The sequence below is a fragment of the Pelecanus crispus genome, chromosome 1, assembly GCF_030463565.1.
Source record: "Pelecanus crispus isolate bPelCri1 chromosome 1, bPelCri1.pri, whole genome shotgun sequence".
In the NCBI taxonomy this organism is placed as follows: Eukaryota; Metazoa; Chordata; class Aves; order Pelecaniformes; family Pelecanidae; genus Pelecanus; species Pelecanus crispus.
The window spans coordinates 68,949,424-68,977,201 of record NC_134643.1 but is presented as its reverse complement, the minus strand read 5'-3'; the positions used below and the strand labels follow the sequence as shown (position 1 = coordinate 68,977,201).

At 43.1% G+C, this 27,778-nt stretch overlaps 1 protein-coding gene across 1 annotated transcript in view; it reads right to left on the bottom strand.

Moving 5' to 3' along the window:
• TMTC1 (transmembrane O-mannosyltransferase targeting cadherins 1) overlaps window positions 1-27,778 on the bottom strand; it is a 144,643-nt gene that overhangs the window by 40,971 nt on the left and 75,894 nt on the right. Inside the window, exons 9-10 of the mRNA XM_075727001.1 lie at window positions 18,518-18,639; window positions 4,087-4,251 (exon numbers count right to left, since the gene is read on the bottom strand). Of these exons, the coding sequence (XP_075583116.1) occupies window positions 4,087-4,251; window positions 18,518-18,639 (287 nt within the window). The remainder of the gene's footprint in view (window positions 1-4,086; window positions 4,252-18,517; window positions 18,640-27,778) is intronic.

Here is a 27,778-nt window from a genome sequence, read left to right as displayed (position 1 = left end):
ACCCTGAAGAAACACATCCAAGCAAATGGAGGAATGGAAAGTGGAAGTGAAGGGGAAGAAAGTAAGAGGAGGGAAAAAGCAGTAATTAATTAAAGCAGCAACTGGAGAAAGAAGAATGAAGAACTAGGAATGGGAGTAAAGATTCTCTCAGCACATACTTCTTAAAAAAAAAAAATTCAGCACGCACAGAGACTACCAAGTAGGTTGATTTACGTCTCCTTTCCCATACCTATAGATTTGCTCCCTTTATCCTTATTATTTTCCCTCATACTTCTTTGCTGTTCCTTATCTCCTCCTCCTGCTCTGTCCTTTCTAATTTATTGCTGTTGCATATGCCTCCATCCACTTCCCCCTCCTCTCCTCATCAGCCTATATATAGCCTCCTCCTTCTGCCCCAAAGAGATCTCCCACTCCTCACATGACATTATCTTCTTGCTATACTATTCTTCTTTTGCATTTCCTTCCCATCAACAAGAAGAGTTCTACCACATTACAGACTCACAAGAGATGTATAACACCTACCAAAAAGATCTTAAAAGCGCAACAAAAGGGCCAATACAGTTAAATGGTATAGTAATGAAGGCTATGAGAAATGAAAAACACCCTTTAAAAAGTGAATGTCACAGCTACAGAAGGAAAAGGGAAAAGAGTATAAACTTCAGCAAGTTAAACATAAACCATAATTAGGCAGACCAAAAGAGATTTAAGGAAAAACTTGCTAAAGCCATCAAAGCTTATAATGGAATACATCAGATATAGGAAACCTGCCAAAGATCCCCTAAGGCAAATAGATGATGTAGGTCTAAAAGTAGTACTTGAAGAAGAAAAGGCCACTGCAGAAAAGCTAAATGGATTATCTGCATGAGAGCTCACTACAGGGGAACCGAAGGAGTTGCCACACGGGAGCCTTTCCTTACAGGGGCAAGTCCAAAGCACTGTCTCAAACCAAAGTGGCAGTAAAAGAGGCTTTAAAACAAATCAACACCAAGAACAGTTATAAATCCATTGGGCCTGGTAATATGCATCCAAACGATATAATGTGAAGCTGCTATTAGCTGCGGTGCGTAACCTATCATTTAAATGAGGCTCAGCACTAGAGAAATGGGAGGTGATGAACGTGATGACATTTGGCTTCAGGGGAGGGATCTGAGGGGCAACAGACCAGCAAATCTGATTTCCACTCCAGGTAATTTGGGGTAAACCATAATAAAGACTAGTTCTAGCAAACTTCTGGATAACTACAATCCAACAGAGAAGAATTAACCTTGTATTTTGCAGAAAGAAATTAGATGGACAGATCTGTTGTTTTTTGATGGACTCAACAGGTAACATGGTACTGAAACTATGGAAAGGTTTTATGAAAATCCAAATATAGCCCAGTCAGTCAGAATCACATACATCAGTGTTGTGCACATGAATGGTCAAAAAGGCTTTTGATAAAATCCCTCACTAAAGACTTCCAATTTCTTAAAGGCATCATGGAGCAAGAGGGAAGGTCCTCTTGTGAATCAATGCCTAGCTGAAAGACAGCAAGCAAAGAGCACGAGTACGTGAACAGTCTTTACAACTCAAGAAGACCGCAAGCAGGGTTCCCAAGAGACATGCACTGGCATCTGAGTTGCTTCACTTGTTTGCAAAGGATCTGGAAAAGGGAGCAAACAGGGAGGTGACACGTTTGCTGACGACACCAATGTGAATCACACTCCAGGAATTAAAGCTAACTACAAAGAGCTGCAGAAGGATCTCACAGTATTGAAGGTTGGGCAAGAAGATGGCAGATGAAATGCTATTCTGGTACAGGCAAAACTATCAGAGAGTGTGTACACACACACTCTAAATCTGTATAAATCTGCACACAGATTGATGTCTATAAATCAGACACTTCCACTCACAATAGAAACCTTGGAGTTTGTGTGGACAGTGCTGTGAAAATATCACCCAGTGCTTAGGACAGGCAAGTGGAAGATCAGGAATTAGTAGGAGAAGAGAACAAGAAACAGAAAGCAGTCCTACGTTACTGTGCTGCACATATGTCTTGAAAGGTGATTCTGGTCTCCTCGAAAGGACAGATTAGAGTTTGAAAGCACCCAAGACTGACAAGCAGGATCAGAAACACAGAACAGCTTCCATATGAGGAGAGTTCAAAACCAGCAGACTCCAGCATGAAAAAGAGACAGCCTTGGGTGAAGGCATGGGGCTAAAGGCATGGAAGGCAGAGGACAAGTGACGAGCTGATGGTTACTCACTACTCATTGAGCACACCAAACAAGTTGATCAGGCAGAAGGCTCACAGCACACAGAAGGGAAATCTTAGTCTGCACACTGTATAATTTAACAACAGAGCCCAGCGCACAGGATGCTGCAGAAGCCAAAACTATAAATAGATTTGAAAAAGCAGAGACATTAATGGAAGAAAAGTCCATCAGTGGCTGTTAAAAGCAAAAAAAGCAAGCAACTCCTGACTCAGGAAGTCTTTAAACTGCAGATTACTGCAAGCTGGGAAAGGACTGGAGAGAAGCATCACTGTTGCTGGCCCTGTTCTGACATTGCTTTTCTAGGCATCTGCTGCTGATTGCTCTCAGGGGCAGGCCATGATGCAAGGTGACCCAGCAGGAGCACACTTACGTTCTTGCCTTCTCCTCAAAAGCCCAGGGCAGATCTCTCTCCTGGAATTGTCCCCAAAAGACCCAAGCTGAAAAGCAAGCCAGCTCGACCCAAGCCACCAAAGCCTGCATACTAACCTTGGCAACACCAAATCCCTACCTTGAGGCAAGGTGTATTAGCTCCAGCTCAGTGCTGCATTGAAGCAGCAGCACGGTTTCTGAATTTGAGCTGGTTTTTAGATGGCTGTCCTGCTCTGAACAGAGGTAGGATGGACAGAAGTCCATCTGCATCCAACTAAGCAGACATAACCTTAGCTTCCTCTTCTGCAGCAGAACCCCTGGCACCCCATATCATCCCAAGAACGCTCCTTAGTGGGAGGAGATGTCCTTCTGTCATCTGCTCCAGTTCGACTTCATCGTTCTTAAACACAAGTAACCACAACTGTACACAATGCAATACCAGATGATGCCTGCAACTCGGCATATGGAATTGCCATCTTCCCACCCCCCTTTCAACAAGAGAGTCATCCAACCTGGAATGGTATCCAAGCAGCCACCGTTAGCCAGAAGGGTTTAGACTGGAGGTATGCTTCACAGGGATCGCTGCGCGAGCCCATACTGGTCACCACGGCTGCTATTGTTTGAACAGCAAACAGCATTTCAGGGGTATGGGCAATGAATCATGTCGGAGCGAAGAAATCCCTATTCCAGATTTTTTCGAAAAAATCCCACTAATAGAGCTCAAACCACTTCAATAGTGTTTCCTGAAGACCGAAGGGTACACATAAAAAAATAATTTCATACTCTTTAGTACTGCGTAAATTAAACTTTGCTCTGGCCAATAAGTTAGAAAATAAAGCTAAGCAACCCATGTGCAGATCACCTGCGTTTCTGCAATTACTTCACAATTAGACAACTGCTGAAAGCAGCTGGAGGCAAATGCAATACATTTGCTAGCAAAACGCAAAATGAAACAGTCTGTTTCAGTGCAAAAAAAAAATATAAATGAGGTTGTAAAGAGAGCTGTTTGGCAAAGAGTAATCAAATAAAATGAAATATGGTACATTAAGTTTGGCACTTTGTGGCATTTCATTTTTGTCATTAAGAACATCGCTAAAGAAAATTCAATATATTCAATAGCATTACTATGGTGTTCTGGAGGGTTGCAACAAAGTTTTGCTATGTCTTTAAAAAGGAAAGTGTTACATTATTGGTAAATCTACAGAACTGAAGTTATTTAAAAACTGTGTGTCTTAAAAATGCGATCGCCAGAACCAAGGTTTGTGCATAAGCATATAAAGTGCTGACACCAGTTTTTGCACAGTTGCCAGAAAACAGAACGTAGGTGTTATTTTATAATGATCAAAATGTTAATCACAGCAGTGCATCAATAGCAGAACTCGTGCTAAAGAAAATTATTCCTTGTAGCCAACTTATTTTAAACAATACCAAAATGCCAGTATTCTCCCATGATCACTCATACCTGAAAAGGGATTCTCGTGACAGCCAGATTTCGTTCTGTTTCACAGTCTTCCACGAGAAGAGCAGCAGCAGCAAAGCAAAGAGGGTCAGAACAGTAATCCTCCACTTATTTAACCACGTAGACAGCTTTTTCAGACCGTGGACAAAAAGGATGCAGTACCCCATACTGGAAAAAAAGAAAAAAAGGAAAAGGTACCAAAAGCACTCTGGTTTATATGCAAGGCCATTCAGTATTGCATTTATTACACAATTACAGGGGTTTTTGGACTAATTATATTTTCCAGGCTAACAAACTCCAATTCAACAGCGGTTTTCCTCAATTCACTACACAATTTCCATATTAATTTAAATGATAGACCCAGACGCCAGAAATACAGTAGCGTACATAATACCACCCAGCATAACGGTAGCTTACACCAGCCCACGGAAGGCAGCTGCTTTTCTGAACAGCAAGCTAAGAAAGCATCATGTAATAACAGTAATACTGAGCACTACTGGAGCAGCGTGGAAACGAAAAGCATTTTAACACAGGGAAGTCTCTAAACAACCCCAGTGGTGGCCGCTATTAATTCCAGTTTACAAATTGTGAAGCTGAGGCGGGAGAGTGAGTGTTGTAGCCAACACTGCAGCAGGAGCAGGCGGCAGAGGCCACGTCCAAAGGCAGGATTCCCTGCCTGGGTCTTGCACGTCTACATCAGGGCCGTCCCATCCCTTCTAGCGCCTGGTCCAGAACAGCTGAGATGTGTTAGCAGAGCTTCCTCGTTGCCCTTCCATGAAACCACACAGGGTCTTCTCCAGCGCCCAGCTTCCCAGCACTTTCATGGCTCTCCATGCATAACTACTGTGGCATTTTCTCTGAAGCGAAACGCGTTTTGAACTGAAGTCTTATTCCCGTATAACTTCAAATCAATTCAGTAATTATTTACCTTAATTCAAGTATTATGTTAATTCGTCCAATGATGCCCCTCTGAGTTGGAAATTGAGTGCTTTCGGTTGCTGTACTTAGTATGTGCTAATTCTGCTTAGCATTTTTAGAAAGGAATTTCAATTCCTATTGCCTGAGGAATTTCATTAGCTTATCTATAACTCTCTTATGCAGTTACTTAGCACCTGATTTAGTTTTAGACTTAAAAGCTATCTTAGTCCAGCCAGCTCCCCCTGAAGAAAAAAGGGAACAGAAGGATCTGGAATAACACCTGGGGACCACCCATACACGGGGACAAAAGAGCAGCCCTCTTGAGACACTGGCACACCTTGAATCCCAGCTGAATCCCACACTGGAATGCAGGCAGGCTGCAGGCAGAGAGCTCATCGCACCTGCCCACACTCCAGCCCCAGATCTACAGGCTTTCCTGGCCTGTATCAAGAGTCCAAGCTACTTCCCGTGAGACTGCTACAAGGTAACAAAAGCTAAGAACACAATTCCCCTGTCAGAGGTGACCTTGCAAGCAAGCATGCGATGTGGCAAAAGTCAGTCTGGAAATCAGAAAAAGAAGGATGTCTCATCTTCAAGGAGCTGTGAGCGTGCCTCTCAGCACAGTTTCTGTGCCCTCTTGGAGGGCTGGGCACATTGCTATTGCCTGGGCTTCCTAAGGATGGAGAGGGACAATAATTCTTGCTTTTCCTGAGGAAAAAAGTGCCTCTGTCGTACGTACTGATCAGCACCAGGCAGTGGTGCTGTCTCTGGCACAGTACAGGTGCTGTATAGGACACTGAGAGAGGTATAAGCATAGGGGGCAAATCCAGAGACAACATCAGATCTAGTGATCGTTCAAAACTTCTTCATCGTTGTTTTAGAGTTCTCCCGTTTTTCAGAAGTAGGTATCAATTTTTGTTTTCACTTAACTATCCTTGCATTTTGCTGCAACCCATTTCCTATGGCACTTGCACTGCTTTTTTCCATTAATTCTTTTGCACACATCTGTTTATTGTACCTACATTAACTGCATTTAGAGCTACAAACCGAGATGCTGGTGCCAAACAATCCAGCCTTTATAGCTATTGAACCCTGCTTTAAAACCTCTGAAAAGCTAATCTCAGTAATAAGCCCTCCCTTTCCAATAAGAAATGCCTCAAAAACCTGCAGATGGTTTTCTCTCTGTTATTTTGCCGTTCAGCAGTTTCATCCTTCTCTTGGAATTAATTATCTGACATAAACATTATTTAATTGCTTTAGCACAAGGCTATTTTCAAAGGAATTTCCCTACACCTTTCCATTTTCAAGAACAAGCCTTTTCTAACAGAATCGTGAATGTGTCCAGAAAACAAAAAATGCAAACGTATTGACGTCTTGGTATTTATGTCAAACCCTTCCCCAAGCTGTTGAGAATTTCTGCTTTAGCAGCAGCACTCAGTCTGCTTGTCCGGGGCACAGCCAGCACCACATTACAGCTTACACAGCCCCCGGAAAGGTGCTGCTTCTGGGGGTTATTCTCAAACATCTGCAGTGCATTGCCACAGTAGTTACAGAGAGATGCTGCGTGCTACAGAGGAGTAAGGGTTCATCTCAGACTGCATCTCCCATCCCAGCTGCAGTAGCAATGACACTGCAGGTACGTAGCAGCGTCCACCTCCACGTGGCACTTTCCATCAGGGGCTCCCAAAGCACCCTGTAAGGGCGGTCTGCTGCAATTTTCCTCTTACAGAACAGGAACCTGAAACATGGCAACCAAGTGATTTGCTCTGCTAACAGGGGACTGGCAAACAAGGCAACGAAGCTGCAGTCCAGGGCGCTACCCACAACACAGGGGAGTACGCAATGGAAACCAAGGTATGTTGCTGAAAAGCCCACAGGACTCCCTGAGAGATAAACAGGTAACTCACTCAAGGGCAGGCTCTACATCCACACTCGAAGGCAGCAAAGACTACAGGATTCAGCAGTAAGTGTGAATACAGAGGGGAATGGGTTCCCAAATGGCTGCTGGAAGGGGACCATGTAGCTAACGTACCAGAATCCCAAACCCCAAAGCTGCTAAGGGTAAGGTTAAAGGAGTGATGTTAAAGAGGGCAGGGTTGAAGCATGATTTACACTTTAATAACATAGAGATAATTGTGACAACAATTAGGACTGAATTCTAGTTGTGCCACAATTATAGCCTAACTAGCCTACAGTCAATTGTACCTGCGCTATAAAGTGCACGGGAACCCAAAAGAAAGGAAAAGAAGGAAAAGGATCAGAAAGCATGAAGTAGATTAATACTTTTATTTTCAGAACCTGGTAAGTTCGGCTTAAAACTTCAGACAATTTCCTGCCACAGATCATCAAGGAAAGGGTGGGGAGGACATGCCCGCATTGTCTTGTCAGGGACCGCATCTTTTTGCATGGCTTTTTTGATGACACAGTTATTGCAAGCCCATCCCCTGGCCGAAGGTGGATGTTACATTCCCAGCTGCAGGTCTTTTGCGGGCCAAGGACTCCCAGAACTACAGAAAGCCCTCACATGTCCTTTGCTGCCAGGAAAGCATGTACGTTATGTACGTTTGTGATTTCATGCCATAAATTGTTTGCAAAACAACTCCCTGCAACATCCCCAAAGCTATTATCCTTAGTAATTTTTGCATATCTCTTTGCATTTCTACGTTAAGGCCAGATAATTATGGTGAAATCAGGGCAAATCTAGACCCCTCCTCCAGATCCCATAGTCTGCTCTAAAAAAACCAAAACAAAACTGTATCCACACCAATGTATCTGTCAAAAAACCACAATTATATTACTATGATTCTATTGTTTCCTGGTCCCAAAAACACATAGTCCCTCATACCCTACAACACACTTGTTTCACACTAGATTCAACAATCCCAGTACAGAAATTAGCTTTAGTACAGAGACCATGAAATTTTGCACCAGTAAAGCACCGAGCTTGCTAAGACGGAATTGCTGCAGCAGCAACATGCCCCCACAGTTGCTGGACCTGGAGAGCCCCCCCCCCAGTGCTTCACCCGTGGCAGCAAGTTCATCCCATTTCCCTTCTTCCAACCTCATGAGGCTTCAGATACGCCATCTGAAGTTTTAGCGAGTCGGCAGCAGCCTGGGCAGCAGTGCAGTGGTGGGAAGAGCCCATACAGGTGAGACTGCACTTATCTAATTCAAGTAACTTGCCTGGTGACTCTAAGACACTTCCTTTGTGGTTAACTCTGCCAAAACCCTGCCATCACCTGCAAACACAGAGAACACTTCAAATACATTAGCTTTTTTTCTCAGAGTGATGGGGGGACTCGACTGCATATCAAACGTTAGCACTGGTTTGCCAGGAAATTTTACTCATGCACATTTACAGAAAAAAAAAGAAGAAATGTCTCAAAAGGACCTTTCATCAAGGACCTATTTGCCACTTGAAAAAATTCCTCTTAAGTACTACATTCCAGACATCTCCATAGCTATCTGCATATGTATCGAGGCTGAAGGGTTGTGGGTTTGGCGTTTGTTTGGGTTTTTTGTTAACTCTAGCAATTTCCTAGGGAGGGGACCATTTCTCCTGAAGGGCTTTTCCTTTGGTGTTGTCATCCTCTTATCATGCAAGCACTTTTCTGAAATACTTTGTAGCAAAAACAAAACAATGGGAAACAAGCAAAATCCCCAACCCACTATTATTTTTTAAAGTCCATTTTCCACTGGATTACTTGAAACTGCTGAGCTTTTTCTTTTTTTTTCCCTTCTGTAGGATAAGCAACAGCCTGCTAAAGCAACTGTTCCCCACTGTGAAAAGTCTGTGCCAGCTTGGTCCCCAGGGTCAGATGCGAAGCAGGACCTGAGGAACAGCCTGACAGGTTAACATGGTAATAGTTTTTCCGTGAGCTTACAATGAGCACACTTACTACGGGAGAACCTGTGGCTTCAGAAATTCAATGATGCTGCAGAAGAGCTTGGCAAATGGACCAACAGGCCAATTGTTTCATGATTCCTCGCATTTCAGACTCCTGCGGTACTAAAGTGGTACCTTGGGCACGTCCTGAATTGCAGCAAGGGCAGGACTGCACCCAGCAGGCAAACCCTCTGTGCCATTGCCATGTGTTTCTGGCAGATCGCATGCAGGGAGCTGTGCAATGACAGATTTTTGTCTATAATTTCCATGGTTTGTTAATATCATTCCACCTGCAAGGAAGCGAAGTGAGAGGAGGCACAAGCAGATGGGAACGAGGTGGCACACAGACCTCATTTCCCACGGCGCGCTACGTGTATTGCCCGATTAAAACAAGAGCCAAAACAGCGGATACTTAATATTTGAAAACACTTCTTGGGTAATTAGATCAAAAATTCAACCTTTTCTTTGGCCATTATGGCTCCTTTCCCAAGGTGAGGCTGTTACTGATGACGCTTACACACAGCTCCTCTCTCCCTCTACAGATCAGGTTTCTCACTTTTTAGTAAAAGTCAGGAACAGCTTCACTGCATTTGGTTCTTGGCAATAGCATCTAATCAAAGACACATGTGGTTACTGCCGCAGCCCAAGATTATCAGGACATTCTGCTACAGCAATCTGCCTGCATCGGAAACCACCTTACCTCCTCCAGAAACTGCTTGGAGACCTACTGCTGCAGAAAGCTCCTGAAAACCGAGACATGTTCTAGTCACACCTCTTACTGTATTTTCTGAGTTGTGACTTTGCACGGCACGGGTTTCCACTCCACGGAGGAGCGTGTGGGCAGAGCAGGCTGAGGGCTGCAGTTCAGAGGCAGCACGCAGAGGGAACCTGCCCGGACACCAGCGCTGCAGCCCCAGCCTTTTCTAATTCACCCAGGTAGGGCTGTAAGCTCAGGAGTTAAAAAGGGTTGGAGAGCCTATGCAGAAAAGATGCCTTCCTCGCACTTATTAATGGTTATTTTGGGGATGTCAAATCTTGTGAAGTAGTTGTTGGGTTTTTTCTTTTAAACTGATTTCATCTCAACTACACCCATGTAAACTTGAAGTAAATCCACTGATTTTATCAAAGCAGTTACTCCAGATTTCAGAGCTCAGCCTAGATAAGAATCCAGGTGCATATATACATACATATCAGTTCGGAAAAGAGTTGCCTATAAGCAGCCTGTCAAAGCATGGAAGAAATACTGCTCTGTTCAGGGGCTCCTAATGCAACAAAAGGGATTATCTCAAAACTATACTGAGACCAGAAAATGCACTTGGCTTTGACATTTCACCCCGGAGGCTCTTTCTGGGCTGCAAACCTCCTTCTTGATTTCCAGCACTTATTTAAGATGACTCCCTTTCCCTCCATAAAAACTAACCCTCACTTTCAAGCTGTTCTGAAGCAAGTTTAACCCTTGCGTGCATGACTTAAGTGCACACTCTGCTGCTGCCCTTCAGAGAGCGGGGAGCGCAGCCTTGAGAAAGACTGAAAGAGACTTGAGAAAGTGTCTGCTGCCAGGTCCAAATTCTGAACACAAACATTTGATTCTCTCAGTTTTATAGTTCCCCACAAGCTTCCTAGCCTCAGTCCCACACATATGTTACCTGGCATGACATGCTTTTCATGCTTCCAGTCCAAGTCGCTCGAGCTCTGCAGCCTGAGCGGAGGAAACAAACTGAGAGGAAGAGCCCAAGTCAGCTGAAATGCAGCTTGCAGGCAGGGCTGCAGGGGGAAAAGGCAGTTCATCCCTGTTAAACTCATCGGCTCTGCCCACACTTCTCTAACGGGGAGTAATTCATTGCCAAAAGCACACTTGGCATGCCATGTGGGCTGCTCCTGCCTCACTACGCAGCAGTCGGATGTGGAAGGGAGCGCTGGCAAAACCAAGCATGGCCAGGGTGGCTCTTTCTGCCCCAAAAAGCACTCTCAGGCACGGAGCTCCAGCGATGAGCAGTGCTGGCAAGGTACCAAAGATGCTGTTTTATGAAAAACATCAAGTTTTCCAAGTCTGGAGCTGTTTTGGGCCAGGATAAAAATCTGGACTTTTGAAAATGTTTTTCATATGGAAAAATGCTGTATTTGTATGTGCATGTTAGTTTGCACCCAGGTCACCCAGAACAGCCAGAAACTCAGAAGTCAGGGCACTCCCTGTGACCTGGATCACTCGGATTCAAACTGCTGTGCCAGATCAGCCTGAGAGCTGGGGATGCAGTGAGTGAGTGCACTTGTAGCGGTCCAAGTTTGGGGTCCCCAAAATTCCCCAGCCATCAAAGCCCAAGTGCCGATCTAGAATAACCATACTCCACTGGTCCAAATGTATTCCAGAAATTTTGAGAACTTTACTTTGTACTGCCAAGCTTACTGCTGGATCAAGATTTCCGCTTGCAGCTGGTACAAGGCTAGCCTAAATTCAGCAAGTTACAGGCTGGCTAATTTGACATGAGTGCAAGTGTGGGTCTAGATCAGGTCTGGATCAAACTGCCACCACCGAGTGATCCAGCAGGGTGTAGATCCAACTCTAACGATCCTGGAAAAATGCTGGCAGTGTGTGGCAGATAGACCTTGATGTCCCAACTCTCAGATGAGCACACACACACACACACCCCCCCCAGCCCCAAAGAGGCAATTCTGGGCCACATCCATCAAACTGTCCATTTCTGTTGTCCATGTCCTTTTGACTGTAAACTCCATTTTGGGTCGGAGAAGTCTTTTTTTTCCAACCTTTTTATCTAAAGTTTCACTGTAGTCAGCACACCTTGGAAAAAAGTTTTGGGTTAACTAAAAAGTCGTATTTTCCATGGGAAAATGTTTTATCAAAACTTTCTCAACCAGTCGGGACTACAAGGGAAAAACCTGTTGGAATAGTCATGTTTTTGGACTAAATGTCCAAAGGCAAGGAGGATGCGGGATGTGTCTCTGTCACACGCAGCCAACCAGCAGCATTCATTATGCATCTCTGCTTCTTCACTGGCACTGAGTTTTGAGGACAAAGCATTGTTTAAATTGCCTATCTCCCAGTAATGATGACATGGAATTAATCTCTCTTTTTTTTCTTGGTTACTAGCGGTTTTAAAAGACTTCAGGACCACCATCAAGGTATAATAGCATACAAAATAAATCCCATTGGAAAAAAACAAGCCTCACTGCTCAGAAGTATCAGTGTGACAACCAAGTAACTGGCAGCGTACTTAACTTACTACTGAGTCTGCTGAATAGAATGTCAAATTTTCACCAGAATTAAGAGGCCTTTTCCTGGAATAAGGTCTGCAAGTCATAATACAAAGACATAGAGAACCATAAACACTGGCAGAATACATCTAATTTGGAAAGGTACCTTATGAGTTAGTGTTAGACTTTGTCCTTGGCTCTAAATTAAAAGCTATGCAGGCCTATATTAAAGACACTTAGACATGATCGGCCAAGTCATCAAAATGATTTACCTCCACTAGCAATGTGGTCCTCTAGTCAGAACATGATGTAATTAGAGAAAATGCAGGAACTCTTATTTTCCTTATTAGAGAGAAAATATGGGCTAAAAATGAATGATTTTGCTAACCTTTGAATGGCTATTTAACATTTGGACACATTTCCCTCTCCTTCCTTCCAATAAGTCACGTGATAAACAAATTCACTTCATTAGAGTGACTGAGTCCAAGATTTCACTTCCAACAGATTCCTATCTGAAAAATTTACAGGTAATACAGAAACTTTTCAGGCTTTCGATTACTATATGTATTATGGAAAGAAAACATTTCATAAATGAAAAATCTGATATAACTCCATCCATTGGGATTCCACAGAAAGTTCCCTAAATCTCATATACATTACCGTAGAAGGGTCCATATGCGACAGTTTTAATTAAAATACTGTAATAACTTCTGGAATTCTATAGCAGGGACATAATTTCCCATTCAATTCCATCACAAGTCTCCAAAAACTTCATGTAAGAAACTATTTTCTATTAAATTTCACAAGGCATCTTCTTAAGGGCACCACATTCCCTTGTAAACAAGAATTCCTCTTCTAATCAACATGACCAAGTAGATTATTTCCACAAGATGACATTAACTTAATTTATTACTACTTTTGAAAAGCAGTGTCTTATATATCTGTATTATTTTCAAGAGAAGAATAAATGCATTTGAAGGTTTTCCTTTAACCTAATATATCACAACAAAACCAAAAATCTTTCCAGTTTAGCCATTAAGGCTCATACTCCACACAAATTTAGCTTTTTCCTGAATCAATTGTACACGGCCAAAACGTAACATGTTTCTCAAAAGCATGTTTTAAATTTAGTTAAAATAACGCAAGACTGCAGTCTAGACCAAATGCGCCATGAGCTAATCTTTTTCAGCTTTGCAGAATCATTTCAGCTTTTATTCCTACGTCTTTACTGCCTTTTGCCAAAATATATGGCACTAGCATCTCAGCATTTTTTGCCTGTATTAACAGAGTATGGCTGCTTTGATTTCTCCTTCAAATGCTTAATAGGGGTGGGCAAGCCTTCAAAAGCTAGGAGCTTAAGTTTGGATATGCATCTGAAAGGTAGCTGCTTGCAGCATTTAGCCTTTCTACAAGCAGTTAATTCTCACTAATTAATGAGAACTCTCTCTGCCTGCTTCCGAAGGGCAGAGTGGAGTTATTATCCCTATTTAATAGACGGGGAAGCAGAACTAGAGTCGCTTGCCTCAGCTGAGGTCCCAACCTCCTCGCCTCCAGCCATGAGCCATTTTGCAGACTGCTGCTCAAATTGATGCCCTGGAGCAGGGACAGGCACCCCTCATGGTAAAGAGGGAGCAGGCTGGGGTCTGGCCCACTGCCATCACATAAATGCCCTCCCAGTCCCCTCAAGTCCATGGCTGAATTACAGGGAATATAATCCAGTTCGCTCCTTCTGAACTTTGGCTGCTCCATGGCTCTCGCAAGAACAGCAGCAATAGAGTAAGGCATTGAAATCATGGGGTTTTTAAGTAAATGGAACAGGTGTAACTTGGATTCCATATCCGAATCCCAAATGAATTGTGGATTTAACTTGAAAGCAAGCAAAAAGCTTAATTATGTTGCTGAATTGAGATCGGGGAGCAGATAAACTGGCTCCATGGAGTCAATGAGACTTTCACTGCTGACTTTGCTGGGGTCAGAGTTTGACTCCAACTGAAAAGAGAAGCTGCTTCTGTAAATCAGATGATCCTTACAGGATCTGATCTAATACTGAAGGAATTCTGAAGAGGTAAACAGGAATTTAGCTCCCGGTGAACTTGTAGCTTCAAATAGCGTTAAAGAAAGAGGTGGCAAAGGAAACTGAAAAAACACCATCACCCCATTACACACCTAGTCTTTAAGAAAATGAAGATAATGTGGAGAGCATGACATGCTCCCAGGAAAGAGAAACACCAGTAAGTCCCATCCTCAAGCGGCTGCCTCATAAGCAAAGGGGACTTCTGCTCAGGGATATTCAGGTTCATAAAAACTACTGATGATTCCACTGCCTACCAGGTTCTTTTTTCCAATTACGAAAGTTAATAATGTATGGAATTACACCAATTGGAACAAATGTATTAGCACAAAGAATCAAAAATATGCTCTATGCAAAGGCAAAAATTCATATGGTCCCTGCTTTGCTATGGCACGGGGAAAGCTTTAACATGATGTGTTAAGTTCGTGAAAAATACATGCGTGCTTTTTTCTGGATGCTGGCTTTCCTGAAGCCATCCTGTATATAGCAGTGATCTCATCTTCTAGTATTGACAATTAGGGTTGCAAGATCAACGCTTGATATAGTGAGGAGCCGGTGAAAAAAATGACAGCAACTTGTCATTCCAGCCTGTGCTGGGAAAGAGTAACTGTGCACTCTGCAATCCACTCATTGCAATATCCACCACGAATGAGTTGCCATAAAAACGGTGCAGGTACCACTGGATTGCCTATTGGTTTCAGCAAATTGGAAATAAGCCATGTAGCAAAGTTTTGGTTGATTTGTTGGTTCATATGAGGTTGTGAAAACAGCTTAAGTTGTCCAGCTACGATACAGCAGCCCAGCCAGGAGCCACTGCTATCAGGGTAGTAGTAAAAGATGAGGAAAATGTAGAAACTGCTCTGGTAGGAAAGGTCCGATCCCATGAGGCAAGAGCAACCCATCAGCGCTGCTGGTACGTCAGTAGGGAGGGAGCTCCTGGATGACCCACGAGTTTGCATTGCCTCTCCAGTTACTGCATGGTGAAGGGCAACACAGAGGGAGAGCTCACGGCTCAGAGTAACTGGATGCACATAGTTGTTCTGGATTTTCAAACAATTAGGCTGACTATGGTGTTCTGAGCAGCATTAGCAGATACGCAGTAAGCATAATTATGTGCACATTTTGAAGAGGGAAAAACCCCCAGTGGTTTAAGTCTTTCACTTATCCAGCTATTTATTGTGATGCCTCTTTGGAAAACTGTGGTCTATAGAGTTGTATCCTGTCCACCACTCCCAAGATACGTGTTTTCACACCCTTAGCCCTCCTGAAAATAAGTTTCCCCCTCTTAAGGATAAGAGAACAACAAAATCAAAAGTTGAAAGACAATAAATTGTTTTCCTATAAAATTTTTCAGGCTAAAGTAATACTATTATTAAAAAGTCCCAATTTAAACAAACAAGTGCTTGTAACTCTCAAATGAAAACTAAATACAAGAAATAGTTTCTCCAGATATTTCTTCTTTGCTAAAGAAAACATTCAACCATTTTGACTTAGCTTATATCCCTCTCCCCCGAGGCATGGCTGCAGACAGAAGAGGAATTGTTCCAAATACCCATCAATCCCCAGAAGGCAAGTCCCAGCCATGTAATTAGACATTGAGCAAAAGGCTTATTCCTTGTTCCTTTCTATTTACAACATCTTTTACACAAATCCTTGGGTCCTTACTTAACTTTTATTGAAAAGAAAATGCTTGACATCTTGCCCAGGTAACTACTGAGCAACACTGAATTAGGGCTTCAGGCTGTGACACACATACGCAACTCTCACACCCACGAATATTAATAAAAGGCTATTACTTGAAACAGAGATAGAAAAGCACCTTCCAGCATAAGCCCAAAAACATAGATCACTGAGCTGTCTCCATCCTATTCAGGACTTTGGTCTAAATAAAGCTGAACGACAACCTCTGACTTGCTAACTGTGTTTTAGAGAAGGAACGGCAAAAGATAGGAAAAGCCCTTTTCAAGACGCAACAAGAAAACTGCCAAAGGCTGTTCTAAATAAAGAACACGAGCCCTTCCTAAAGCCATCATTATTAAACTGCCACGTTCCCAAAGGGGGGGGAGGGAGGAACCCCCCCCACCTCATTATTTTTGTTATGCCATAGTCATGAACGTTCACAGAAGTGCCCCTCACCACTCATGTCATTTTGCACCCAGACAATGTAAGAAAGCTCATTTCTTGTAACTCAGAGCCAAGAGCCCAGCTCTCGCCAGATCCTTTGGCTGGAAACTGCCCCTCTCCCACAGACTGCCAGGGCTGGCCTTCCCTTTTCATGCCAGCTGCCGGCCAGCCTGGGGTAAGAGCAAAAACCAAATGTTGCAAAACAGGACATGAGTAAGTATGAGACTGGACTCATAAGGACTGAGCAAAGTATGAGACCCAGGGACTCTGACACAGACTTGCTCTGGTGAAATCATTTAATCCTTCTGCCTCAGTTTTCCTGCCTGAAAAAAAGCAGCAACTATCAATTACCTACTTTGTAGGTCATATATTTGCAAAGCCCTCAGGGAGATGAAAAGCATTATACAAACTATATGCACACATGTTAACGCTGATTAATTTTCTCTGTGCAAACATACCCTTTTTTCTTCTTCATTGCCCCTCCTCTCATTATATCAGCAGTCTCATCTGGAGGAGGATGAGGAACTGCTGATGGCTGAAGTATTTTCCGCAGTTGTTCTTTTGAGATTCAGAAATGCAACCACTCAACACAGCCCTGTGTTCAGCTGACTGTTTCCTTAATGGCTTTGCGCTTTCATGTGTTTCCTCATTTTCTGTTACATGAATTTAAAGCAATCTGATTTCCAAGTTAATTTGAAATGATGCAACCTCCATTAGTTGAGGGTATCACTTGCAGAGTAACTCTGAGGGACAACTTTCACTCTCTATACTTCCAGGTATACTCTCAGCAAACAAAAGCAGGGCTAGTGATGTGAATAAAGTCAGCAGGATTTGACCCAAAAAGTAAATCAGTATATAGCAGAGCACAGAGATATAGCCTAACCGCATAAGCAGCTTGTAATAAATGCAACAGCTCCTACACAGCCTAAGTTTTACACCAATGAGCAGCCCTTTTGTGTTAGTGCTTTTAAAAATGACCATCAGAATATGCATACAGCTTTGCAAAAGATGACCTGTAAGTGTTTTTCTTAGGATTTCTGGATCCACATTTTCTGAGGAATACAATTTAAACACTTTGTGGACTAAGACTATTGTTTCAGTTATCACAAAGTAATCCAGAGTGAAACTGAGGACACTCTACTTTGTCAACAGCTCCCCAACAGCAGTTCCCATTAGAGATAACAGATGCTGACCCTCTGCACCCAAGAGTAGAATTGGGCTTTCTGACTTGCAGCATCCAAGAATGACCATTTATGTTCATGGCTGGAACAAACTGCACTTGCAGAGGTTGCCCAGAGAAGTTGTGGAGTCTCCTCCTTGGAGATATTGAAAAGCCATCTGGACATGGTCCCAGGCAACCGCCTCTAGGTGGTCCTGCTTGAGCAGGGGGTTTAGACCAGATGACTTCCAGAGGTCCCTTTCAAGCTCAACCGTTCTGTGATTCTGTGAAACAGGCAATGGTCTGGTACATCTTGGATGAATGTCCTTTGCCACTACAGCCTCTGGCCTGGATACTGTGGAGATGTCAGAAGTAACACCTCAAAGATGTCCTTGAGTAAATACAATCAGAAGCACCCAGACTGCTGAAGTGACAATTGGTAGAGGCTGGAAGCTGAGGGAAATCCCAGGGCAGAGGCTGAAGACATGGAGTGGCTGGATTTTCCTCATCCTCTTCAAGAACTGCAAATCCTCCACTCCGAGATGCGTACGCATGCAGGCAGGAGGTCACGCACATATTCCACAACAGAAGCCAGCGGCCTTTTAAGACAGCAATACAGTTACCTTTGTTTTTACTAACCACCTAATGAAGTGGGAAAGCTGTGCATTACCACAGTAAAAATATGACAGGTTAACTTTTCAGATACTGTCCTTAAGGTAAAGACATTGGACAATATAAGTTGATAATGCTACCAAGAGAAAAGAGTCTTGGAGAACAATCCTCAAGAAACAACACCTCATCACTGTATTGAGCTGTTTCAAGCACACCAAAAAAAATCTGTGTTAAAAAAAAAGAAAGGATTTTGGGTAGCTTTGCTCCTGCCAAGCAATCTGCTTTCAACCAACTATAAAATCTCTCATGCTATCAAGCCAAAACTCAAAGGCAGAGAACACACTGACTAGCAATATAATGTTTGAAGTGTTGTAAAAGGGAAGAAGTAATCATGCCTGCTTTTAGAAAATGGGATGGTGGTCTCATTAGAAAAGAATTCAGTTGCAATAGTTACCTCGGCATGTAAAGGACTCGCTCTGCCACCACAAATCCCACCCTGAAGAAGAGGTTGCTGGCTGGGATGAATGGGAAAACCAGGAACAACAAGCCAACCAAAACTTCTTTGTGTTCCAGTTTCTGCAATAACACAAAATTAAACAAATATCAACTAAAAAAATCCAACTTATTTCACCACTGACTTCCCCCTTTCCTTTTGTGGTTCTAATTCATAAAAATTATTCATAAAAAAACGCAACTTAGATTAACATTTGATATTTTTGTATTTAAAAGCAATTACTCCAAGACACTGTCCTTCCATATTTACATACTGTTTGTGCTTCTGATATGCCCAGAAAGTGCACAAACACTAACCACAGTGTGTATTATTACCCTTGGTATCTTTTCCAAGGCCAGATCTATTGTATGCAGCTCTCTCAAGATGGCATAGATAGTACTTAAAACATACCCCATATTGGTAATACGTTAGTATAGAATAGTGTGAATGTATATATTAGCATGTCTACCACAGTGTGGCTGTATGTAAATACACAAATGTGTATCACATACACACAGATTGCTGTGTTCAATCCTGAATGTTTATAACTGAGAAAAAGCTGTTCGATCAGTCACATTTTGTGTAAAGAAAACTAGCCCCAAATGGCACATTAATGCAGTCGTTTTATCCCTTTTGAGACAGTATCTAAACTTGAAATGATACTTTCACACACGAGGTCTCCGTACTCATACAGAGTTGGAAATTTGAGACATGCTATATGTTAAAATTAAAGTCTTTCACTTGAGCTCAGTTAATGCCCTTTACTGGAGCTCACTTTAGCGTTGGCTCGCTCTTTGAGGAGAAACAGAATTGCCACATGCAGTTCAAAACAACTGCAATCTGCGCAGCTGACACGAGCGTCTCAGGACGCCGTGATCAGCAGCAGCCGCTGTTCCTGCCACGGAAAGACCCAAGCCTCCTCAGGCGAGCTGAATTTCAGATTTAGCTCCACACCAAGAGGGTGAATCAGCTCATGCTTTCTGCTGATGATCTCAAAGAATGACATCAGGCTAACAAGAAGTATAGCATCAGGCCTGTTAAATCACCCAGGCCGGTATCTGTGCTTTCCTGCCCTGCGATACTGCTGCCTCTGCAGCGCCCTTCTGCAGCTTCTGCAGCTTCGTCACACTTAGAAACAGATGCAATCAGAATCACTTAATGGTTGTAGCACTTCCTAATTGTTGTGGGCAATTTCTCAACTTCAGAGAGCAAATTGACTTCCCTTTACTGGAGGGATCTAAATTTAGAAACGTTTGAACAAGATTTTTGAGTAGAGGAACAGAGCTCAATCAATGATGCAGGGCCGAGCAGTACAACCTGCCTTGCTTTCGCACAGCTACAGACTGCGACACCAGTTACCGCTGGCGTAATCAGTGGCTGAAATTCAGAAGTCCCCGGATTAAAGCATAGTCATCCTATTGTGTGGGAAAGGCAATGAACATTTTCTGTGGGTACCAAATGCAAGGGTACATGTTAGGAGGCTCGGATGTCGCTTTAGAGGAGCTGAACCACAGGATCACAAAAAAAGTATGATGGCTTCCCCTGGCTCAAAGAAGAAACAAGAGGCAGAGAAGGGAGCAGAATTCACATCTCCAGGCTTCTTTATCAATATCTGCTTTAAACAGCACCAGTTACCTGCTTCTATGATCTACTTTTTCAGTGTGTTGAATCACAATTGCTAGTGTCTTCTTGCAGTCACAACAGCACCTAAACTACATTATTCCCAGAGCTGAAGCTGACACCAATCTATAAAGCGGATGAGCAGAGGTGCGCGGTAATGGTCCTTTTTGGCTTGTAATTACAATAGAAAACTGAATAGAAAAAAAAAGATTAAAAATTATTTCTCAACTCTGAATGCAAATTATCAGTGCTAGCTCAGCTCCAGCTTCCCTCCCACATCTACACCATTTCTCTCCTGCCATCTGACATTCCCTTCCCACCTTGTCTGGCCTAATTATGGTGCTCATTTGCTGCCACCACTCTACCCCAGGGGTTTAACAACAAAGACCCGGAGGCACAAGAGGGTATGTTGGGCCAAAGGGAGTGCACTACTAATGCATAAAATGTCCTCTGTCCCCAAGATATGCTCTTGCTTTCAAATGAACCGGTTATCAAATACTTCTCCAGTTGTTGTTTGTTAAATCAATAATTGGGAAAGCAACCTCTAGTTAACATCTCCAGGAAGGACACGGTGTTATTCAAAGCTGCAGCATTGCAGATAAGCAAAGGAAACTTGAATGCTGGAGAAAGACAAATAAAACCTGTACATCAAATGGGAAAGAGGAAAATGTGGGAATTAGCTCTGCTGAAGGAGACAATGATATTGTGAGCGCCTTCTCCCTCCACAGTAAATCACAGCTCTAGACTAATGCCATTGAGGGTTGCCAGCTCAGTCCCTTGGGCAGGGCTCCGAGATGGGAGCCTGGCAATCACAAACCAGCCTCAAGGAGCAGCAGAGCCCTCCGCGGTGCTACTTATTTCTGAAACAAGAAACACCTGGCAGCGCCCTTTTGAAAACATTCGGTTCAGGCAGAGGCTTTTGTGAAGAGCTGGTCCTTGAATGCCAGGCTTCGGCTGATTTTGTGCCACACGTGGTCCTGCCTGCAAGCTGACAGGTCCAACTGCTGAGCTCGTGCTGCGGTCACTCCAGAGCTGAGTTTGGGTTTCCCTCCTCTATCCAGCCATTAACTTTTCCAAAATTTGTATGGGCACTTCATGTATTTGACACCTTGGCCCTGTGGTTGGGTTCTGCCCAGCAGGAGAGGCTAGGGAGAGCCCCTGGGCAGGAAGAGCAGGCAGGGTTGCTGGTCATCTGAAACTCATCTGTGGCCATTAGTGAGACGGTCTGGATGCAGCCTGTGATGCAAGCAATTCCTAAATCACTGGCTGCCCACAGCTGGGAATTTATACTGGAGGAGAAAGTTACCCTATTCACAGCCAGATCTTATTTCTCACCTCCCTAAATAGTTTCTACTGAGCAATTAGACACTGAGCAAAACCAGCCTCTGCCCTGACCCGAGAGCTGCACGTTCTTCTATCCCAGCCTTGCGAGGGCTGGAGGCGCAGCAGAGCTCTCTGTCCCTGCCTTCCCAGCAAGGGCTAATATCTGCCCACTTAGGCAGCTCAGAGAAAACAGAAAAAAAGGACAGGAAAGGCAACTGTGATATGTTGAAAGGATTGCGTGTACCACAGGTGATAATGTTAGACAGCTAAAAGCTATGGGCACAAGTCTCATAGGACACCATATTCTCCTTTATCTTTTTCCCTATCAAAATTTACTTTGCAGATTCACCTTTTATTCCCCCTTCCCGTGGAGGGGCTGACAGATTTATGAATGAGTAGACAAGCAGGACAGAATGGCGCAAGAACGTCAGGGACTGGTACTGTAGGGCTGGAGGAACAGAGGACAGCAGGATCTTCCATCCAACACAAGCCATTAGGAGATGCCCTCCACGTGTTTTTTAAATAAAAAAAACCACCTGGGAGCTTGTTACTTTTTTTTGGGGGGGGGGGGCGGGGCAGGGGGAAGGTGGGGGGAATATTGGGACCATTTATTTGGTTTAACTACTCTGGTCATATGAGCCCACTTAAGAGACAGCTGAGCTAAAGGTGGTAGAACCAGCATCTTCCAGGTGCCCAGAGCAGTCGTAAAAGCTTTTAAAGACTAGTGGGCAATTTTGTTTGTCTTCTTTTTTCCTTAAAATAAAAAAGCTAGGATTAGAAATTATAGAACACTTCATTCCTTTTACAGAGAGACATCTCCTTTCCTCTTAAAGACAGTGCTTTCTTTTGGAAATACAAAACTTGTCTTCCCATCTGTCACAGAGGTCTCTGGGGGGGAAAAAAAGCATACCTTTGAATTGACCTTACAATGATTCCTTTTGTTAAAGACAAACCGACTTCAAATCAAAATAGCATTCCTTATAGCAGATAGTTTAGTGGGGGGTTTCAAGGTCACGTCTACCTCTAATTACAATTAGGCCTTCATTATATTGTAACAAAAGAAAAAAAACAAACCACAAAAACAACCCCAACAAACCAAACCAAAAACCAATGAAGAATTTTTTTAACCTGCTGGTTTTCATAGACTTATCAAAGAACTAAAGAACATCACTTCTTCTCCCAAAGGCAAAGCAAAAAATTGTCACACTATCTCAAAATAGCAAAGAATCACTCCAAGGCCAAAAACCATCAACACAGCAGTAAATCTCAAAAATTGCTTCCTTGGCAATTTGGGGAAAAAGGAAGAAAGACCTGAGTTTACAACCGAAAGAGATCTTCCTGTATTACATAAGACATATTCCTGAGCCACAAATAAATATTTGCTGACTAGTGTTAAATTACAAGTCTTCTACAAGCCAGAACCCACAAAGTACAGGCGCAGGAGGTACACAGATTACTTTGACATATCTGTTATAAACTATGGACTTGCATGAGCCCACTGTAAATTCCGTATCTTTCCCATCAAGAAAGCATCGTCAGAGGTGCCAGATCCATTAAGTCTCACACTGTGATGACAGAACTTATGTTCACGTCCCCTTGCACCTCCAAGGGCTGAGGCGTTGGAAAGTGGAGCCGTGAGGACAGCCTTCCTCCTGGCTGGACAAAGCTGCACCTTGGGGAAGACAGCAGCTGGGCAAACAAGTCCAAGCAAATTCCATTCTGTTCTACCTTGGAACATTTCCAAAAGTGTTTATACATGCTTGCGTGTTTGATGGGAAGGTGGCAATCAAATGCGTTTAATTTCTTCCTCCAACAGTTTATTTTGAGAATGAGGCAAGTGTCACCTCTCCACCACTTAGAACCACCAGCTCCATGGAGTAAAGACTTCCTTCCTACCAAAAGCATAAATCACCCTCTGCCAGAGAGTTCTGGATGGTCCACTGCAGCCAGTGAGATGTTATGCTTGGAACATCTAACTGCAAGCGCAGAAAAGCTGGTATCCAGGAAAGTTGCTAGTGCATGCCTGTACAAAAGCAATGAACGCTATTACACATTTTCAAATGCTTGCAGGCCTAGGAGGTACGTGCATTATCCATCAAAAGAGAGACAGAGAGTCAAAGAAGCTACACGACTGTCTGTAGACCACAGACAGAGGATTACACTTCTTCAGTTTTTTCCTAACATCCATTTGTGCAGGCCCTTAGTGCAGACTGCACACAAACTTAATTCATGTATTCCTGTTGTACCAGTCACTTGTGAAGCCACAAGCAGCTCAGCAACATGACTCCTCACCAGCCTGCACCAAACCACTGGTGGCAATCTCACCTGACAAGAGGTCAGGATCTGCAAACATCTACTCCTGCACTTCCAACATATACGGTATTAAAGATAAAAGGGACGGTGTAGAAGCATGTCAAATTCACTCTGCATTCACGCATAAGGTGATAAAAAGCAAACTTAAGCTAATTAGGAATCAACCCTAGGGATTCATTTCTTCACAGGAAAAAAAATCTGTTGATACAAAGCTTGCAGAAGCAAAGACTGGGTGCTCCCCATTCCCATCTCTCTGGTGCAGGCACAGACAGGCCATGGCAGAGCTGTGCCATGCTCCATGTACCATCAGCATGGTCTCCTTTAGGTCACCAGAGGAAATTAGGATGTGACATAGAATGTACATGTTTGTCTTCTGTGGCCAAACAGGGGGGCACTGTGGAGCTGTGGCTGTTTTGCTCTGCTGCCTGTGCCACCACAACTGAGGGAACGGTGCCAAAAGTCAGGTGTCAACAGATGGTCTGAAAAACTCAACCATTTGGTGAGGAAAAGGTAACTGCCTACCTTCAAACCTGGCTCAGACACTAGGCTTAATCAACTTGCTCCTACAAAAAGAGCCACAAATTCTGTAATCACTACAGTTTATCGGTTTTATTCTTTCATCTCATCAAAAAAAAAAAATTCTGCATCTTCAGTAGCACCAGCTGCTTGAATGCCAGGCTTAGCAACTCACTATCTTCCTAAAATAGCTCAGTTTTCCTTGGTGATCATCTAGTTCTGATAAAAATCACCCACAGTTACTACTCACTAGAATTAAGCACATTTTATACTTCACAGATAGTCCAAAGCCATGGAGATTTATAACACTATTTTGACCATCACTGCTCACTGCTTACTAACTGACACATTGATCCTATTTCCAGCATTCAGCAACAACAAAAACTACTTTCCAGTCCACCAGCAGCAGCACCTGTTCAGGAACTGGTGTACAAGCAAACATGCACCAGTCAGAAACTGAATCAAAACCCCTGAAATATCATTGGCTTCCTAACCTGGGATTATCTGAAGAGAAATCCTTGACACATATCTCAGACTGCCCTAACAAGATCGTTCACCTTCCATTCCCAGAAGGAAGCAAGTCCTGGTCTGTACCACTAGGTAAACCAGCCTTTTTTTCAGAATGCTGAAAGTGCCTAAAAACTCTGTTTACATCAATGGCACCAGTGGGCACTGCGGATGCTCAAACACTCTGGAAATCAGGCTCTCAGTCATGGAATAAAAGCAGAAAGTAGTCCTTTCCCAATCCCATAACCCACAGCAGGGCACAGAATTGTATTCCACTGACATTTCACTTTTTATTTTAGTATCTTAAAGTAAAATGTTGATCTCTACAATTTTCTTTTTCCTTGTAGACCTCGCCTACCCATCCGTTCAGCTGTGTGTTTACAGTCTTTCTTATCCAGGTTTCTAAAATTCCCTGAAGATATAAGCTCATTTTCCCAATCCTTAATCTCTGCAGCCTCTAATTCCGCTTGATGAGCCGATTTGAGCAGGATGCAAGAGCACACGCGTCTTTGAAAGAGAAGTGGAACATTCCAAAAGGAAATAGCAAAGTCAACAAATTGCTCCAGGAATTAGAAAAATGCTTTTGACCTTGAGGTTGTTTCTCCCTCTTCCCTTTCATTCTATGACTGCAGGCTGCTTCACTACATGGGGGGGGGAAAAAAAACAAAAGGAAAAAAAAAGGGGGGGGGGTTAGAATTTAAACACATGCACCCTGCTTGTAGTACGTACCAGCACGATCTCTGTAAAAGCAACTCTGTTCATGGTGAGTTTGCTCTTAAGAGGTAACACTGAACAAGAGGATCGTAATAAAAATCATGCAATAGTTTGGCACCCTGAAGTTTAACTCAGACCACCTAGGAACAGTGAGCATCATCATCTCCCTCAGCTGTAAATTTCTTGATCCTCATTCCACCTACCCTCTCCTTCTCCCCCTACTGTTGTGCCACTCCAAAACCTTTCAGTTCTGAGTGGGTCTTGAAATATTAACTCAAATCAGAAGAAGAAAATGGTAGCAAACAAAAAGAGTATCTTTGAAAATATAGTAATTCAGTGTTAATATGCTGAAAATGTCAGAACTACCTACCCAACATGACAAACTCCTGCAGGAGTTAAGAGCCTGTTTGGTGAGATGCTGAATATCTTCATGGTGAGCCAAATCAGAACTACTTCAGCTATGGTTGTATTTACTCAGAGTACCACACTCCAAACCTGTTATTTCAAACATCTACCAAGGGAAAAAAAAAAAAAAAAATCTGATGCAAAAGGTATTTTGATAGTTCCTGTGTTTGCTTTTTTAATTCAGAACGGTGATCACACACAGAGAGACTGAGGAAGGCTTCTTCTTTTGCTTGTTTGTCGGCTAGCACAGCAAGCACCCTGGGAAGGCTTTTGTGTTTCTTCCAGCCCAACCAGGGACCCACAGCTGATCTGCTTGCGGCACTCAACAGAGCAGAAATGTGGCTGGCAAGGCACGCAGGGTGCCAGCAAGGGGCTCCCCCCCTTCCTCCAGCTTTCACTAAACAGCGTCTTTCTGGCTTATTACTCTCTCCCCGCAGCAAACATTAACAACAGAAGCAGCATAGAAAAACCTCGCTGCTAAGGATTAAGAACATCAGTCCTGACCTTCCCTCTATGTGGAAGGAATTCAAGTGGGCCCTCAGGAAAATGAAAGCAGGATTTGTTTTAAATGGACCTTTCATGAAAATGACTGTGGTTTCCAGCTCGTCAGATAGACTCCATCGATAAATAGCCTTCTTCATCTTGCCGTGCCTTTGAAGCAGGTATTGTTCTGGAAGTGTTGTGGCGTATGAATTTTGCTAGGCATACCTTCTAAATGAGCTGCTACTATTGTAGAATATTATAAAAGGCAACTGTTCCCCAGAAAGGTCCATAAGCTGCGATTTATTAATGAAATGCCAAACCTGGGAAACAAGGCAAAGGTCTCAGGAGTGCAGGGTAAAGTAAATAGCGTGACAGAATACACATAATGAGCGCTAGCAAAAACAACAGAAACATGCACAGAAAGAGAAGACACAAATGCGTTCCTGTCCTTGATGGTATTAAACATTGTCAGCTAAGAAATATAGTCTGCAAGTGACTGAGGAATACGCTTAGATGATATTCATACATATAAACCACCAGATAAATGGCAATATGATGCCAATTACAGCATGAATTGAAGTCATAATAATTTGGTACAAAATGCCTTGTCTTGGCTAAGAAGCAGTATGCAGAGAAATGCAGAGGCAGCAGTACCTTAAAATTAGACCTGAAGTAAAAAACAATCAACTGCAGCATATGATAGAACAGGATAATAATTATATATATCAGTTGCATGTAATGAACATAACCTCAAAATCATCACAATTTCCTGTACCATATGTGGCCAGGTCACACACAGCAGCAAAGCATGTTCTTTAAAAAGATATATCCTAGAGGACACCAGAGATTTTTTTTTTTTAATTGATGTGAAACATAAGTAGCATTCCCTCCTCAGCCATGAGCAAACTGTTGCACATCGTTACGTGTTCCTGCTGAACAAGTAGGTGCTGTGAACCACCATAAGGTACCTCCATAGCACTGGTCGTGAGTACAAATGCAAGATGAGGGCCAAGCAATACGAGGTGCAATAAATTCCCCCAGACTAGTCCAGTACAAAAGCTACTGTTTCAAATTAGTTTTCCAGATCACCTTGCTCTAAATTACTCCATCGCACACACATGAGTTTTCCCACTATCAGCCCTCCATATACCAGGTACCACACAGAATGTGTTACCCGATCCATCATGTGCTCTGTACATATGTTCACAGCCACAACTACAGGACAAGCTGCATTTTAATCACACTGCTAATTAAGCAGCAACCTAAAAATGCCACGCACAGTGGCGTTTCAAACATCTGAAGGGTTTTCCTTTCATGCTCATAGAATTATTATGACGTCAA